This window comes from Mesoplodon mirus, assembly GCF_964341445.2.
Source record: "Mesoplodon mirus genome assembly, chromosome: 2".
Classification (NCBI taxonomy): Eukaryota; Metazoa; Chordata; class Mammalia; order Artiodactyla; family Ziphiidae; genus Mesoplodon; species Mesoplodon mirus.
In genome coordinates this window covers 37,750,195-37,769,022 of record NC_138977.1, presented here as the reverse complement: position 1 = coordinate 37,769,022, position 18,828 = coordinate 37,750,195, and the positions used below count along the sequence as shown (strand labels likewise).

Here is an 18,828-nt window from a genome sequence, read left to right as displayed (position 1 = left end):
CACTAACATGCAAAAAACTTTGTGTGCTTTAGAAGTATATCTTTAGGATTAATAAACATAAGTGAAATTATTTTGTCAAAGAGTGTCAACATTTTTAAGGCTCTTGAATTCTCAAAGGACTGCATCAATTAGTAATGTACATTAGTTATTTCATAAACTTTCATATGTCCTCGTTTGGAAATTAGGATATATATGCAAGATTATATTCTTGGGGGTTGCCTAGTATTAAGTAATGGCAATGAGGTCAAACTGGTGTTAGAAATAAAAAGTTTACAAAATAGTGCTGGTTTACAGTAAATCAAATGATTTAAAAATAATTAATGGCCCAGGAACAACTAGCAAGACAGGAGTATCTTCTTCCTAATAAACTTGTAACCAGCCATTTTCCCAGTATATACATGGAACATTTGGGATGAAAAAGAAGGCTAGTGAAACATTTTTAGACTGATATTTGTTTTATATATACATTTGTAATGTCTCATTCAATCTACAAAATTACTCGTTATTAACTACATTAATAATAACACTGGAGTTACTGATAAGGAAAATCAAAAATATAATTAAGCAAGAAGAGTTTACACTTCAGGAAGATGTTAATTAGTTCATTCAAACCCTTCTCCCTCAGCTACTAAAGAAGAGCAGATTTCTTCTTCACATCTGACCACTGACTCCACTGTTTGCAGCCTACATTTTCCAAATTAACTCTAAATTCATACTTTGAACTCTCTTGACAGAACAGGAATAAAAAGAAGTGATTAAAGCTAAGAGGATAAAGTATACATTAAATAAGTGATTGGTTGATTTCTTCTTCCCTATAAGACCAAACTACATTGTTTCTTTTGATGAAAAGACTGAGTAGAAATTTAAAATATATTCTTAAATTATGGGGTTTTACCTAAGCAAGAGATCACAAAGGAAACTGTATCCTTGCCATATCCGAAAATCATCCAAAAGAGTTTGGGAAACATCACTGGAATCTTTGAGGAAACAAGAAAGCCCAGCAAACATTTCAACAATTTCTAGGGGAGACAGGTCATCTGATTGCTGCATATTCTGAACACACGTAGATAAACATTCTTTTTCTGTAAAAATAAAGAACTGAATAAGTATATACATGTATAATTTGTCAACTGCTTAAGAAAATTTCCTTCATTCTTAACTGGTGTTAATAAAACATTAAATTTTAGTGTATCTATAAAATATTGTAAGATAAATGTTACACATTCTAAAAGCAAATGTAAGATTCAAATTGATTGAGGAAGCTCTGCCTCTAAGTAGTAAACAAAGGGTAATACAGGAGGTGTTAAAAATTAGTTACATTTATTACAGTTTTTACATCATATTTAGATGTTTTACTATTCAACAAAATGACTGCCTGCTGCCATATGATACTTTTGATCTTCATGAATATAGTAAAAAGTGGAAAAAATAAAAAAACTATCTTGTAAGTTTAAGAAGAAAAATCTACTAATTAGTTAAAAGTTCAAATTAGAGTGAATATAGACTACTGACATACAGAAATACTTAAGGAAATAAAGTTTTAGTTATGTTTGTAGTATATATTTACTAGTTTAAAACACAGTTATACCCCATAATGACTTTTGGGATTGGAGGTGTTTCAAAGAAGACATTCCCTCTCTTACCTTTAATGAAATTTATTTGCCTTAAGAGACCCAGTGTCACGTAACAAAAACTAACAAGATTTAACATAAGAACGCAGGCAAGAAACACTGAATGACTCACTGACCTCAGGTAAGTGAACAGTTGTACTAAAAATTATTTTGAAAGATTTTTCAGTTTATGTGTATCTATATCTGTATCTATCTATATATAGATATATATACACATCTATAGATATATATATATATATATATGTAAATGGACTATTTGAGATGCTACAACTGTCTCCTATTTCTCCTAATTAGACATTTTAAGGGATAGTTGACACATATTTATATATGAGTTAAACAGAATGGACAATTTCTCCTCAGTGCTGATAAAGAATCTACCTAATTTTATTTATGCTGCATCGGACAGATTGTCTACTTATGAAATATCTTCAGAAAGACTTTAACTATAGCTTCTCAAAAAAACTCTTTTTATTCAGCAAAAAAGGAGGGAAGAACAGGCTATGACATAGAACTTACATTATATTACAATCGACCATTTACATAACAAAGCAGTTATTTTAACTCTTGTAGATATCCATCATTTGGAACATGAGAATTTCTTATATCTGAAATGCCTCACAAATAAAAAATAAATTTTTTTCTCCTGACATACTTTTAATTTAAAATAGAATCTTCGGAGAATTGAGAGATAAAAACAAATTTCCCATCACATGAAGAGAGAAAAGTGGAGGAAATTCAGAGCACCTAAAATGAATACATTACGAGATATTCACCGTGAATATACTTCACCACATTGACACTGAGACCATGACGGGATATGGTCATAAGGACTTCTCCGGCACTCTTCCTCCAAGGCAGGTTATAGGGAGGGCACCAAGAGGTTATTGCACTGAATAAAAGCTGGAGATCGTCTTTTTGAGCCAGCTCCTCGGCCGGAGAAACAAAACTGCAGAGTTTCACTAAGATCTAAAGAACAAACAAAATATGTACATAAATAAATGAATGGTTGGGGAAAGGGAGGAGCTAGAAAAGGACTAGATCTGATTATTAAAAATTCTGAAAGTTCAGGGTTAGTACTGAGTGATATCATTAAAGCCACAATGGTGAGTGCTCTAACTTAGGTAACATTAAAAAAGACACCTACAATTTAGAAGTGTGTTATGGTAAGACAGTTAATCACCTCTACTTTTATCAGCTTATTTTAAAAAAAATGTTCTATGTTTACCATCCTCTCTTTACCATGGTATTTTTTTTTTGCATTGTTTCACCCTATCATGAAATGGAATTAATCAAAGGTTAACTTTCAAGATCAGCATTCTAGTTTTCTATCGATAATTTGGTTCCTTAATTCTTAGTTTGTCATAGGTGAAATGTAATTTTCTTCTCTAAAAGGAACAGTTTTAGGGAGACAAGAAAGTAAAAATAGGTTTTTTAAAAGTAAAAGTATTCTCAAATAGTTCCAACTTCTATACAAGTAGAAGGGGATATTAGAACTAAAAAATCATCTTAATTCAGAAGTATCAGTTATGTCTAGTAGCCAAAAATCTTCTAAAGCATGATTCAACACTTCTTAAACCCTGGAATGAGAACTTATTCCTTACCTATGGTTTGCAAAATACACACTGCACAAGTGTTTACAGCCCTAAGGGCCTGCTACTTGGGGAATGCAGCTATGGTTTCTGCCCTCAATGGACCTTTTTCTTCTAATCTTGATTTGGTGTCAGAAAAAGTTAATTTTCCTTCTCTGTGCTAAAGTTTCTCATCTAAATATTTTTTAAACTTTATAAAATAAATAAAATAAAATTGGAGTATTTTAATATTTGTGGGGAAACTATTAAACAGAAAAAAGTATTTGAAGTATCATGTTTTGTCCAAGAAAGCTAGGTCTTCCTTTTCCTATTTCCTTCAATGCAAAATTTTACTTAAATACAAGAATTTCTAATTCATAGCTGCCAAATATCAGGGGAAAAAATTAAGAATTCAGAGAAACAACAAAATATTTATAAAATCTGTAAGTACAGGCAATCCCCCCCACCAAAAAAATGTCTGGAGACACAGCTGGATACCAAATTTCCATTCATACATGTAACGTGTATCTTTTTCCATATGTGTTAAATGCAACAAAAAAGATATATGAAGAAAAGATAATCAATTGCAGCAAAAAAAAAAAAGCTCAGAAGAGTGTATTGTTGATTATACTTTTTGTTGGTTTTCACATTACCCTTATGTGATTAGAGGGACAGATGTCACTTCTCTAATCTGTAACATAAAAACAAATCTGAAAATAAAATACTTTTTTCCAAATCAAATCTTTGTTCTCAAAAATAAGCTAGATTTAATTCCTTGATGTTGACTCTTAAGATAACTAGTTCTTAATCTTCAAAGGCAAAAGGATTCTTAAAATAATCTAGTATAATCCTTTCAGTTTACAGAAGAGAAAACTGAAGAGTCTACTCATTCCTCTTTGGCCCCTACACTAACCACTTCTATTTGTAGGGACTCTGTTATAAAGTCCAGCCAACTGTGGCACAGCAGTAATTGGCCACATCAATGCAAATGCAAATGCAAATGCAAAAAAAAAAAAAAAAGCCTACATGAAGCAGTACCAACTGCTAAGGTCCCAGGAAACCATCTGTCACAAAATATAAACATAGGGATTTCATCTATCATAAACACTATGTGTTCTGAAAACATTTAATAAGTTGTGTCCACTGTTTTTCTAGACAAAATGATGAAAACAATGTCCAGCCTGCAATGAGGAACTAAAAAAGGTAAGTGAGGCACTAAAGGAGTACCAGACTAGGTAGTGGGAGAGCTGGGCTGTAATCACTGCCATGCACCTGCTGTGGATCGGTTTCCATAACTGTAAATGAAGCATTTCATTTAAATTTTCTTTTGAGTTCCTTTTGGCCTTTAACATTCAATGATTCCAATATGCTAAAATGAATCTCACATTTAGTTCAAAGTCAGCACCCAGTGTTTTCAGATATAGAAAAAATTAAGTTTTAGGGAAAAAAAATCTCTGCTACTTATTTAGTGTTAAATATATAAAATTCAGCTTCCTCATGTTGTGTCTAAGTGAGATGATGGATGTTCACTAAACACTGTGGTCCTTATTTCATGATGTACGTAAGTCTAATCACCATGCTGCACACCTTAAACTTCAACAGTAAGTAATTATAGTTCAATAAAGTGTAAGTCAATTATAGTTCAATAAAAGTGGAAGAAAACAAAAATTCAGCTTCCATTGATTGCCTAAGGTATTAATTAGTTCTATAGAAGGGCTTTATTGAAACAGGGCTCTAGTCTGATTAGCAAAGACTAACCCACTCCATTCATCAATGTCTTAAAATAGCTTTAATTCCTATGTGATTTACTCTCTTATTTATTCCTACTGCTCTTCTTATCCAATCTAATTGAGGGGTTAGATAAACCTTAGGTCTAACCCCATTTCTGCCATTCACTCACATCATAATTTTTGAGAAAAACAGAAGCTCTGAAGTCATGGATTGTCTTGTAAATTAACACGAGATAAGGGATGCTAAACACCAGCACAAAAGTATCTAATAAATCAAGTGTTCAATAAATATTTTTTGAATTAGTATTTTATTGATAATCTTGTCTTTTCCTTTCTAAACCGTCTTGGTCTCCCTCTTCCCGATCTTCATTGCTAGACCTCAACAGAGCCTGGAGCATTCCTGGAGCAACGACCCCAGTTACACCAGGTGTCATCAACATGGGTCCCCAACTCTACTGCACCTACTGCAGATCCACTGTCCTCTCTGTTCTCTCTTCCTACTCTCACAGATTATGGAGCCGGTGGTGGCAACAGCAGGAATCACAATTATTTATTAAAAAATAAATATTTTTATTTCATGTCTACTATGTCTGAAGCAGAGAACCACAGCTTTGGTTATTATTCATTTAATCTTTCCCCAAATCCTTGGCATCTTATTTCAGAAAACGGGACTCAAACAGGTGTTGGTATTTTAAATTGAGGCATAAAAACACATAACAAAATTTAACCATCTTAAATCATATGCAAATATAGGGTACAGTAGTGTTAACTACATGCACATGGTTGTGCAAATCTCCAGAACATTTTCCTCTTGCAAAACTGAATCTCTGTAACACTGACCAACAACTTTCTTTTCCCCACCTCCCAGCCCCTGGTAACCAACACTCTACTTTTAAAAGTTTGACCACTTTACTTATAAATGGAACCAAGCAGTATTTATCGTCTTGTGTCAAACATGTATTTTTACATGGACAGATTATATTCTAAATGTTTGTAGTTTGCTTGTTTTGAAAATTTTCTCCCAAGAAAGGATATCAAAATGATGACAATATTTCCAGGCTAGCTAACAAAACTTAATCTGCTAATGCTATTAAAAGAAGAGTGGCGGGGCTTCCCTGGTGGCGCAGTGGTTGAGAGTCTGCCTGCCGATGCGGGGGACGCGGGTTCGTGCCCCGGTCCGGCAGGATCCCACATGCCGTGGAGAGGCTGGGCCCGTGAGCCATGGGCGCCGAGCCTGTGAATCCGGAGCCTGTGCTCCGCAACGGGAGAGGCCACGACAGTGAGAGGCCCCTGTACGGCAAAAAAAAAAAAAAAAAAAAAAGAGTGGCAACAGTGGGAAAGAAGGGCTTTATAGGCAGGGAGCAGAGGAGGTGGCAGCAGCCACTAAAATAAACTGTCTTTTCTAAGCTAAATATTTATAGGATATGGACTTCCTATATATACACAGCAACAAAACAGAATTTCTTGACATTAGAAGAAATATTATGCAAAACTTAATTATATTGTCAATAAAAGTTGTTTAGTTCATTTTAGAGATGTTTTTGCTATATCAAAGGTAACCTCTGTTCAGAGAAACAAACTTGTTAATCCCTCATCCAATATTTTTCAAAAGAAATGTGCAGATTCAAGAAATGTGACAGATGAGATAAAGTGAACTTATAATAAACAGGATGAAATACCATAGAAAATGGAATAGGCAGGACATCTATTTAAGGAGTGTACCTGTTACACTTTAAATAGAGTGGTATAGATGGCCAGGCAAATAGCACCTTCCGTACCTGTACAAAAACTTTCTGGAGTAGTCCACGACGTTCTGCTAGAGGTAGCTCATTCTGTGCACCTCCAACTGCCTCAGGCACATGTGGAAGGTCAAAAAACAGATATAAACATTTAACCAGGGTGGAAGGCACTGACATCGTTGTCATGCAGTCCACGGTTTTCTGGAAAACAAACCGATAAATAAGTGAATAGACAGATAGACAGATAGACATAACTGTACTTGGTATAGCTAAGTAAGCTCAAATTTTAAGCCAGAAAATTATATATCAAAATAACTTTTTTTTTTTTTTTTTGCGGTACGCGGGCCTCTCACTGTTGTGGCCTCTCCCGTTTCGGAGCACAGGATCCAGAGGTGCAGGCTCAGCGGCCATGGCTCACGGGCCCAGCCGCTCCGCGGCATGTGGGATCTTCCCGGACCAGGGCACGAACCCGTGTCCCCTGCATCGGCAGGCAGACTCTCAACCACTGCGCCACCAGGGAAGCCCTATATCAAAATAACTTTTTAAATGCCTGAAAAAAAATTAAAATGACTCCACGCTAACAAATACATATTTCCTATTTGGACAAATTTGCTGTAACCAAATATTGAGAAGTTTGTTATTTAGTAAGGTATTTATTAGGTTGACTATTAAGAGGCAGCATGTTTCAAAGAACATAAACTTTAGGATTTAAAAGATTTTAACCATGAACTTATTAGGCAAACTAATTTTGTTAGACCTCACCTTTCTCTCCTATAAAATGGATATAATAGTACATATCGCTTAGGGTTAATATGAGGGTTATATAACAAATGCAAAGATACATTGAGTACTAAACTTGCTTTACTATCACTTTTATTTTTATTGTAGATTCTTAGGGTTGGAAGGGCACTTGAAGGATATAGCCATCACTGACGCAAAAAAATTTCTCCATTATTTTCAAAGATTACTAAAGGAAGAAATTATAGACATTCTTATGGTGAACATTTCAGCACTGTTAAGAAATATGCTATAATAATTATAAAAAACTTTCCATGGTACAGGTTTGGAATAGAAAGTTTTTCCATGCTGGAGATCAACAGGTTAGCATCATCTGTTGATCTGTTTATTAATTTTGACATTACACATTTCCTGAATGCCTAGCGTATGTCAGTCAGTGTGTTGGGAGCTCGGCATGCAATGATGAAGGATCCCTGCCCTTCAGAAGACTGTAGTCTAGAGCAGAAGCAGGTTTGTTAATAACTATGATTTAATCTCTTATGTGTAACAGTGGTAGTACATTCAGGCTAATATAAAAGGGAATGATCACCATTGGCAGGAGTAGAATGGAAAAGTGTCGGAATTAAAACAAGAGGGGAAAGATCACCTGGAAGATACACAGGAGCTTAGGCCATATGGTACAGAATGTTTCAGGAACCTGAGTCCAAAACTGCTGACTCCTGAAAAGCCACAATAATAATGTCTAATCTTTAATGAGTGTTTATTATATAACAGGCATAAAGCTAAGCACTTTAAATACATGCTCTCACCTATTTCTCAAGTCATCCCTACAAGGTAGATAAGGTAGATTTTATTACTATACGCTCCTTACTTTACAAAGGGAGCAATTGAGGCTCATCACTTATATACCCTGTCTGGAGTTAGAGAGCGAGTTAAGTGGCCCACGGTTTGTACATGCTCAATGACCTATGCGTGTGGTCTCCCATTTTAGTTTTACTTTTAATTTGCTGGGATTGGAGACCCAATGAAGTGTTCCAAAGGAGTTACAGAATCAGATTTTAGAAAATTAGCTAGTGATAGTATAGACCATAGATTAAAGAGCAGGAAGGCGAGAGCAATTAGGAAACTAGTACCGAAAACCGTTAAGAACGGCCGGGCCTGAACTAATGCAGTAGCCAGGTGACGGGGAGGAGACAGAGCCTAAGGAACAATCCTTTACAAGACCCGGCCCCTTTCTACATATCCACTATCATTTCCCTCCTCTAATACTCAAAAGCTCTCTGCAGTTCTCCTCTACCATTTATTGTTTCTAGACACCCCATGTCTCCACCTGACTCTCAATTTAAACGTCTGTTCATGCCTGAAACTTTTTAATTCCTCATCTTTCTTCCTACCCTCACCTACAAAATTTACAACTCCATTTCTATTTTCATAGTACTACATATAGCCCATTATTGCATTTTATGGTATTAACTTCATCCACTTCATCTCTGTCATCTACATGTTGATTCAGGACCATGTTTTTGCCATCTCTATCTCACTGCTGCCAACAGAAGATAGCATGCAAACAAGAAAGTCAGCTCAAAACATAACACTGAATTTTCTTTTTAAAATGTCTTTTTCCAGTTAGATTATTACTAGCTATCCCTTCATATTAAGCAAAATGATATGACTTTTCATTTTCATCTTATAACGGATAGATAAAAGTACAACTGGGTATACAAACTGGTAATCGGCAACATTTGTAATTTTTTTAAGTGATTCTTTTCTCCTGATTCTTTTCTTACGTTTTTAAATTGGTCTATCCATTTGTGCACATTTAAGTTAATACACATTTACTGATTTTCTACCATGTTCTAGGTGTTATGGTATGACACAGTCTATGCTCACAAGAGAGAGAGAAAAACAGTGCATCTACAGAAAATATGAATAAAACTTAGAAATATTCCAATTAAACACTATTATTTTATGCATTATTCTAAGCCAAACCAAACTTTGGTACAGCAACGTAGAGGCATTTATAGTTAGCATCGATAGCAAGTAGAATTGGTATTTTGATAGTCACTTGATATGGCCATAGATACATGAAAACAATGGTCTACTTTAGGACTATCTGAAGGTTACTTAGTACTTAGGATGAATAAACATCTCCATTTGCCCAGGACTGAGGGGTTTCCTGGGATGTGGGCCTTCTATGCCAAAACTCAGATAGTCCCAGGTAAATCAGTACAAGTTGGTCTTATTCGTTTTCTGATTTAAAAAACAAAACATAACACAATATTGTAAATCAACTATACTCCAATATAAAATAAAAATTTTAAATAAAATAAAATAATAAAATAAATAAAAAACAAAACAAAAACCCAGCAAATGAAAAAGGAAACAGGCCATTCCAAAGAAAAAAAATTCAAGTGCTGCTTACTTTAGGCTAGTAACTGGTTTCAGGATATGGTTACTAAGAAATGTGCACTGTTTCTCCTGTGGCCTGTCACGGTAGTATGATCGGTGTCACATTTACTTTTGTAAATTCCATGAGGTATTTGAAAGCCCATAGTAATTTAGACAATAGTCATTCTCAAGATTGGTGTGGACTTTGAAGGTAACTATACTCTGGATTTTAGAAGGCTGAATAAACTTCCTTCATCCCCAAAACATCACAGGTCACAAATCGGGTATTCAAACAGCACATAAATGACTACATGCCATATGTATCATGACAGATGCTTAAAGTTGATTTAAAGGGAAAAAAAGCAATCACCAGAAGAAAATCAAGTAGGAAGGATATATGTATTATCCTGAAAATGACAATATTTCCTTATTTTGCATAAAAGTTAGGAAAATTTTAAAGTATTTTCCATGTCACTTATTCCTTATTAGCTAAGTGACCTTAGATGAATCTTAGGTGACTCTTCCAAGTCAAAGTTTCCCTAAGATGGGTTACAGAAATGCAGTTCCTGGGCTACTTCCCTCCAGCCACAGGTAGCCCATCTTTTTGCCCAGTGTGCTGTACAAATGGTACCATGCTCTGTGTGTGCTATGATGTGACAAAGATGGAAAACACTGTTCTAATTTAAGCATTTCCTCATGTGTAAAACGGAAACATTAACCTCTTTATAGAGATGTTGTGAGAAGCATGAAATAATGTGTAAGAAGAATTAGAAGAATACACAGATTATCATAAAATCTTATTTGGATATGATGATTTAATTTCACAAAATCCCAAGAGGATAAAAAGATGTTTCAAACATGAAAGCCAAGAACTTACCTGACCAGAGGATGCTAACAAATTAATTGTTGTCAAAAGCATCCAACCTCTACTGGCTTCTTCACTCTGATTGATTTCCAAGAATTGGACTATGGCCCGACTTGCAGCCTCTATAAAACCAAAGGAAAGTCATTAGGTGGAGAGAAATCACATACAAAATATGTTAAAGAGAGCAATGTTTTAATGGCATATGTAGATGTCATCATATCAATACAGAAATGTAAAAGTCAACCTATATATTTTAGGAAAAGGTGCGTCACAAACTAGTCAAAAGGAGTCATGGAATAGGGGAAATTTGAGTTAAACCTGCCTGGAAAACAAGTCTCTCTAGAAACTGGGAGGGAGGGATGGAAACAGAGAGATTAGGCACACTGTATTAAAACAAAAGTGTGGCTAGAGGAATGATCAAGAGGAACAACTGTAATAACATAGGGTTCACATTCTAGAAGAGCATATGTTGAGAATTAGAGTCTAATATCAATAGTAGTGACAGAAAATGCCTACTTACAAGGGAAGGTAAGCTAAGGGCTGTCTGTATTTGACTCTTTGGGCAAGAAGAAGCAAATGTAGTTTCTTGAGCAAATTAGATGATTAAAGGATTATTTTAAGACTATTAATTTAGAGTGATGTGTATGACAAACTGCAAGGGCAAAGAGATTGATGGGGGAAACAAATTAGGAGGTTGGCTCAGTGACACACACAGGGGGTGACCTGAACAGCTGACATTAGGAAGAGATAAACAGTGAGGGAGTCATTCATAGAACTGTAGTGTTGGAAGAATCTTTGAAAGTCAACTTAGTTGATTATGTTTTTAAGGATAAGAGAAAATGGATAAATCCTTAACCATGCATTTAATTTTATTAGCACAGAGTTCATCAATTTTTACATTGGAATAGGAGATGAATTAAAGTCAGAAAATAAGTCCAATCTGTTCACTGTAAACGAACATATTAGGTTACTAACGTATACTTACCACATGTCATAAAGATACAGGATGTAGAATAGAATTTAGATTACCTTAGAGGTATTCTTTCCTTTAAGACATTTAAGACAATCAAGATAAAAGTGTTTTATTCAATAACTGAATGACACAAAACTTACACATGATACTGTGCTGGGCATATTTCATCTTTATATACTTCCATTTGAAAGAACATGTTAAAGGAAAATTTTTTAAGATACCTTATTTTTACTGAGTCTTAACTGTACAACAAGCACTGCTTTTTTTTGTTTGTTTTGTTTTTGCTGTACGCGGGCCTCTCACTGTTGTGGCCTCCCCTGTTGCGGAGCACAGGCTCCAGATGCACAGGCTCAGCGTCCAAGGCTCACGGGCCCAGCCTCTCCGCGGCATGTGGGATCTTCCCGGACCGGGGCACGAACCTGTGTCCCCTGCATCGGCAGGCGGACTCTCAACCACTGCGCCACCAGGGAAGCCCAACAAGCACTGTTTTAAGTGCTTGCAGATTCAACTCATTTAATCTTTATGTAGAACCCTGTAAGTTATTTTCTATTCTTAGACCTCTTATTATAAATTGAGAAATGGGAGAGGATAAGTAATTTGCCTGGAGTCAGGGATAGAACTTATATTCAAATCCAGGCTGCTTAGCCTGTAAAAGATAAAGATAGTGATAAAAAAATTTTACTGGAAAAGAGAAGTCAACAGAACCCTGGCTTACTTCTGGTATTCCATATCTGGTAAATGTTGAAATTACTGTATTCATGCTCACTGATTTTATAGTCTCTTGCCCCTCTCTAGAAAACAAACACCATGGGAGCAGACTTTGTCAGCCTTGTTCAGAGCTGATCCCCAGTATGGAGCACATCACTGGCACTAAGTGGGCACTCAATAAACACCTGTTAAATGAGTGAATAAATCAACCCAGGGAGATCAAAGAAGGACACATTGAATTCAACTTCTCAAGAACATCAGGAGGTTTGCATTTATTACGGGTAACAGAGATTCCTGAAAGGTTTGAAAGGGGAGTAATACAAAGAAAGCAATGTTCAAGGCTGATTAAATAGAGAAAGAAGAAAACAGATAAAAGAATACCATTGAGAAACCATCTTTAGCAATCATGGTTTAAGATCATTGGTAAAAACTAACCTGCAAACTTTTCCTGCAAGCCTACAATGGACCCCAGCCATTTGTTATATAACACGAGCAGTCTTTCCTTGATAGGAATTAAATGCTCATGTAAGGAAAACAGCTCCTTACCAGTTCCCTAAAATTCTTAATCAAAGGCTGACATGCTATGCTTTCATTTCCTAGGCTTCTTCGTAACCCAGGTGACTTTGGTTTTAAATTGTGCATTTCCAATTTCGTAACTCAACATCTTAAAAAAAAAAAATACCTGCAGTCTTCAAATTGCTTATTTTACAATTAAACCAATGTAATAAAATTCTATTTCATTAAAAAAATAAACATTGATTGGTAAATCAACTGATCAATACCACCTATGTCTCTCACAGAGGGAAAAAAATATTTTGAAGAACTAAGCCTACTTTAAAAGATAAACAAATTTATCTCCCTGGTACAGAATCTAGAAACCTACAGATGAGACACATTTTGAGTGACTCCAGATTCCACCCATAGTACTTAACACTATTAACATTAAAAGAAGTTTGGACAAATATGTTTTTTCACTGCTATTCAACAAGTTGCCAATTATGAACAATGAATGCCAATGGTTATTTTGAGAACCAAAACACCAAAAATGTACTCTTGGTTTGAAACAGTTCCATAAATCTATCTGATCAATGGCATTTACAAAAAAGTGTGTGGTTTCTTTCGTTTTGGTTGACAATGAACATTAAGATATTCCTCAAGATAAGAAAAGACAATGTATTTTCAAAAGTGTCCTATTTGTTATTAAACATTACAACAGTTCAGTAGATTGCTGAGCAGATTAAATGAGATAATACTTATGAAAATAAACCTTGAAAAGGATCAAGACAGTATAATTATTAATGGTGTCCCTTTAACAATTTTACCAGCTTAATAATAACAACTGCTCTTTTTGAGAAGAAGATAGAGACTTCAGTTACATCAGCAATAATGTATAATTACATTATCTGGCTTTGAATTACAGGTGCATACAAAGAAGTCTTGACAATAGTTGTGGCTGAATGATACGGGTGAGACTGGAAACTCTCATTGATAAAATAGACTATCTTTACATAACAAACATATTCAGAAGAACTATCTTACTTTCTCCTACTAATTTCAGTAGGTTGCCATGCAAAACAACTTGATGGGATCTCCGAGTTTTCATTTTAAATAAATCAAGAAGCTCATTGTAAAAGTATGTAACATTTAGTGCTATCTTTAAAAAATTATATAGACAACATATTAAACCTCCATAAACCACAGAATTTCTTAAAACTTTGAAAAACGCTCCTAGTCAAAAAATATTGCGTTACGATCTTTTATTTTCACTAATTTTTAACAAATACAAATTTAAACACTGATTTAACTTAAGATTATAAGATTATAATGAAAAGAACATATTAATATCAGCCCATCTTGAGAGTTGCCAATCATTTTGATTTAAGCTTTAGCTTTCATGCTGCATTTCAGTACACATAGTTAGGCCAAAAAAATACAGAAATGAAGTTAGTAGAGCTCATTATTAGATTAAATAAGAATAGAATGTAGACAGTTTTAAAGGAAATGTTAAGTCCCCCGTCTACACTGAGACAGTATAAATAAATTCAATTAGACTGCATTCAGAACAACCAGAACACAAAACGTGTTAATAATAAGTGTAATACAATAATTTTTCCTTTTGCAAAGTCCATTTAAAGCATAGTCATTTTCAAACTTATGCTTCAGGATGATAATGTGAGACACATCAATAGTACTATTACACTTTTGTCATTAATGAAGAAACCAAGCCCTAAACGCCCATTCCCACCGCTCCCTTCCAAAGAAAACCACTTCCACGTTAGTGAGAAAAATAGTATTAGGACTCATAGCTTCCATGCTTCTTTCAATTTGATAATACATCATCACACCTTGGGAATGAAATTACCTGAAGGTGTTGTGGCTTTGAAATCCTTGGAGGACAGCGGGGCACACTGTTTTTCTGTTTAAAACAAAAGGCTGGGTTGTCTAATTGGGGATTCACTACATTATACTAATTCCACCACAAGATGCTGCACCAGATGCCAACCGTGGTCGGCATCATTTGGCTTCTCTATCACTGGGCTGCTGCCCAGTGGGGATTACACCACTGGGCTTAACAGTGGCACCTAGCATGCAGCAAAGTCATTAACAATAAACTGAAGATACTATTTTTACACAGGTGGGAATTTTCTCTTTCAATGATGTAAAATCGACCATGTGACTGACCTTAGAATTAAGCAGACTGCATGGCTGAACTTAACAAATAACTAGAAGAGATAGGGAAAAGTCTTAAGTCATGTCCTGTACACAGTATGGCTACAAAATTATATATTTTTTCAAATTAGTTGAAAGTCACTATATATTTTTAACAAAACCACAGGGAGGCTATAACCAAGAGGATTAAGAGAGACAGAGAGAAGAGAACTACTGTATTACAAATCAGCCCATGTACCCACTTTGCACATTGACTTACCTAAAATTTTCCATTTTTTACTAACTTCTGATGGATAGATTTAAACAACAGAATTGCCAATAAGCATGGTTCCTACTGAGATATCTACAATGAATGTTAGAGTGATCTGGTGAAAAGACTTGATATGTGAATAGCGATTAGGTAACAAACAAAATAACAAGTATTTCACACCAAATTCAGAGGAGTCCTGGGAAAATAATCTTTCTCTGATGCACAACAGATAGAGCCAATTTTCAAAAGAATAATAGAGAACTCATTCCACCTGCTTCTTTTTGGAGAAAAATTATGTGCATGTAAATCACAACAAAAATTACTTTCAATGATAACTTCCTATAAAATAAAAGGTTATGTGAGGTATTGAAAACAGCCAAACTCATAGAAGCAGAAAGTGGAAGGGTGGTTGCCAAAGGCTGAGAGGAGGAAGAAATGGAAAGTTGTTGATAAATGTGTATAAAGTTACAGTTGTGTAATATGAAAAAGTTCTAGAGATCTGCTGTACAACATTGTACTTACAATTTACTGTACTGTACATGTAAAAGTTTGTTAAGAGGGCAGTCTCATGTTAGTGTTTTTACCACAACAGAAATCAATTATCAATCAGAAAACCAGAATGGGATATGCAAGAAGAAAAATGATTCAGGATGTACCTAGATCCTCAAAATCTAGAATTTTTTACTAGAAAAATCAAAATATCAAAAAATCTCCATGAAAGTACTTTTGATAACAGCACTGATCAAAAGAAACTTCCAATGTTCAAAACTAAAAATGAAAGAAGAGAACAAGGATTCCAGAAGCCAGAGTTCTTCAAGGCTGACAGACGAGACACTCCAAAACTATGCTTTTCTCTCTTAAACATCAGTAAGCTGGCTTTTCTAACACTCTTCTAACTCTTAAAGCATAATGGGGTCGGGGGGAGCACAGAGAAATCCTATGTCAAAATCAGTAAAAATTTTTTGAGCACCTAATCTGTGACAAGCATTCTTTTAGGCGATACAGGGGTGAACACAAGAGACAATAACATTAAATAAGTAAATAAACAAGGTACTTTCAGATGACACCAAATCTCTAAAGGAAGTATTTAAGGTGACAATAAATACTCACTGGTGTGGAGATAGAGGATAAAAGATCTATATGAGATAGGGTGATTTGGAAAGGTTTCTCTTGTGGAGGTAAAACTTACACAAAATTGAATTGAATTTCACTGGATTCTGAAGTTAACGAATTTCAAAAGTTTAAAACTAAAACTTACATGGAATTACATGATATGAAAAAATGTATCTTAAAATATCTAGCAAACAATATATCACCAACAGAGAAAGGAAGGGTACAAGGGGCTCTATGTTTATAACTTCCTGTGAGTCCATAATTATTTCAAAATAGAAAATTAAAAAAAATAATAACTCGGGGCTTCACTGGAGGCGCAGTGGTTGAGAGTCCACCTGCCGATGCAGGGAACACGGGTTCGTGCCCCGGTCCAGGAAGATCCCACATGCCGCGGAGCGGCTGGGCCTGTGAGCCATGGCTGCTGGGCCTGCGCGTCCGGAGTCTGTGCTCCTCAACGGGAGAGGTCACAACAGTGAGAGGCCCATGTACGGCCAAAAAAAAAAAAAAAAAAACCACTTATGTAACTATTACTGTAATTAACAATGAGACATCTCCTCCATTTAAGATACTCTTCATTATTTCCCTACGGATATAAAACTGTAAAGAGATTTAGAGATTTAGGAAAACAAATCTCCAATGTAGAAAAATGTTTTTCTACAAACATGCAGATTAGGTATTCATAAAGACAGCAACAGCAAACAGAATATAAATAAGTTTTGGATTTTTTTTCTAATCTAGGGATGTCACTCAAAAAAGAAAATGCAATGACAGGAGTCAACATGTGACAAAGAAATTTCCCTTCATACTACCTATTTAAAATAGCTAAAAAGGCATAAAACACAGAAATCTTGTATTTAAGACAAACTTTTCACTTGTATAGGAACAACTGAAATCAATAAAGATAAAAAAAAGGATGCAATCCCATTCTGGTGGAGAAGGGAAAAGACGGGAAGTTTACCTTAAACTATCTTGACCACCTCTCACCAGACTTGCTTCAAGGACTACAAATATAATTAAAACTGCCTCACTTTAAAATCCATACATCAATTCATATAATGTACAGCTTCTGATTAAGAGATTTTGTCCTCAATCTAAAAATACTTTAATGGTTGTTGCTCCAAAGACTCCATAATGGGCCCCCCGTTAAAGATGGAAGGTTGAGCGCATGCATATATCTCTTCTCTGTCCTGAAACCTCACTGCTATAAACAGAATTGTGCCCCCCCAGAATTCATATTTGAAGCCTTAGTTCCTAATGTGATGGTATTTGGAGATGGAGCCTTTGGGAGGTAATGGGGTTTAGATGAGGTCATGAGGGTGTGGCCCTCATGATGGGATTAATGCCCTTAAAAGAAGAGACACCAGAGAGCTCTCTCTCCTGGAGGTGAGGCCACATTGAGAAGGTGTCATCTGCAAGCCAGGAAGAGAGATCTCACCAGAAACCAATCATGCTGGCACCATGCTCCTAGACTTTCAGACTCTAGAATTGTGAAAAAAAATTCCTGTTTTATACTGGTCTATGATATTTTGTTATGGCAGTCCAAGCAGACTAATACGCCCACTAAAATTGTTGTTTAAGGATTTTTTTAAAAAGCATAAACCCATAAGAACAAAGAAAATAGGAAAGGTGAAAACAACAACGTTTTGGATACTAAAACAGAGGAGAAATTAGTGGGAACTGATTTAGCAGACTCTAGAATCTTAACTTAAAGCAAGTACAAGGAAAATACAAAAGCAGCTAACCTCAAGACAACCTCCAAGAGGCTCAGGAATTGGTGGCACTAAGTACCTTTAGAAGCAGAAGTAAATGTGGGACTGTACACAGAAGGACTGGTGAAGTCTGTGTAAGAGCAGCTAGACCCCCAGATCCCCACTACTGTGTGGGTACTAGACTAGAGATTTATTCACTAAAAAGAAAAACAGAGGATGTTTGGATTGGGGTGGAGGGGGACAATGACATTACACCAGGCACAGTTGTGGGCTCATCATGAAGATAAAATAGAAGCTTATGTATTGATACTAAATGTTGAAGGTCCTCAGACACTGGCTTCTAAAATGTTCAGAGTCAGACATATACTGTCTAAGTAAAGACTGGACATTCTTCTCTGGGGACTCTGTCTAGCTCAAGGGAAAGATGGTCAACTGAATGGCTCAGCAAAATGACCCTAGGCTGAGGCCCAGGCAAGCTCCAGCCACAATTACAAAGCTACCCAGAAACTTTCCAAGATTCCATTCTTATACAGCAGTAGAGGGCCAAGGATGAGACACGTGAGGATATTCTCTAACATAAAAGACAGAGACAAAAATAAAGTAACAAAAAAGACTACGTGAAAGAAACAGACTGTGGAGGAAGATAAAAATCTGAAAAGAAATTTTAAAAAAAGAAACCTCAGAGAGTTAAGAGAAGCCATGAAAGGAAAACAAAAGACATCAATAAAAAAGAAAAAAAAATCTCT

At 35.5% G+C, this 18,828-nt stretch overlaps 1 protein-coding gene across 7 annotated transcripts in view; it reads right to left on the bottom strand.

The window, feature by feature from the left end:
- The window catches only part of WDFY3 (WD repeat and FYVE domain containing 3), a 279,594-nt gene that overhangs the window by 143,917 nt on the left and 116,849 nt on the right, over window positions 1-18,828 (bottom strand). For 6 of the 7 annotated variants that reach the window (XM_082632435.1, XM_082632434.1, XM_082632432.1 and 3 more), the window contains 5 exons: window positions 14,703-14,756; window positions 10,672-10,781; window positions 6,708-6,869; window positions 2,405-2,597; window positions 896-1,082 (listed from right to left, as the gene is read on the bottom strand). In XM_082632435.1, the coding sequence (XP_082488561.1) occupies window positions 896-1,082; window positions 2,405-2,597; window positions 6,708-6,869; window positions 10,672-10,781; window positions 14,703-14,756 (706 nt within the window). The remainder of the gene's footprint in view (window positions 1-895; window positions 1,083-2,404; window positions 2,598-6,707; window positions 6,870-10,671; window positions 10,782-14,702; window positions 14,757-18,828) is intronic. The other variant, XM_082632436.1, reaches the window with a different exon arrangement.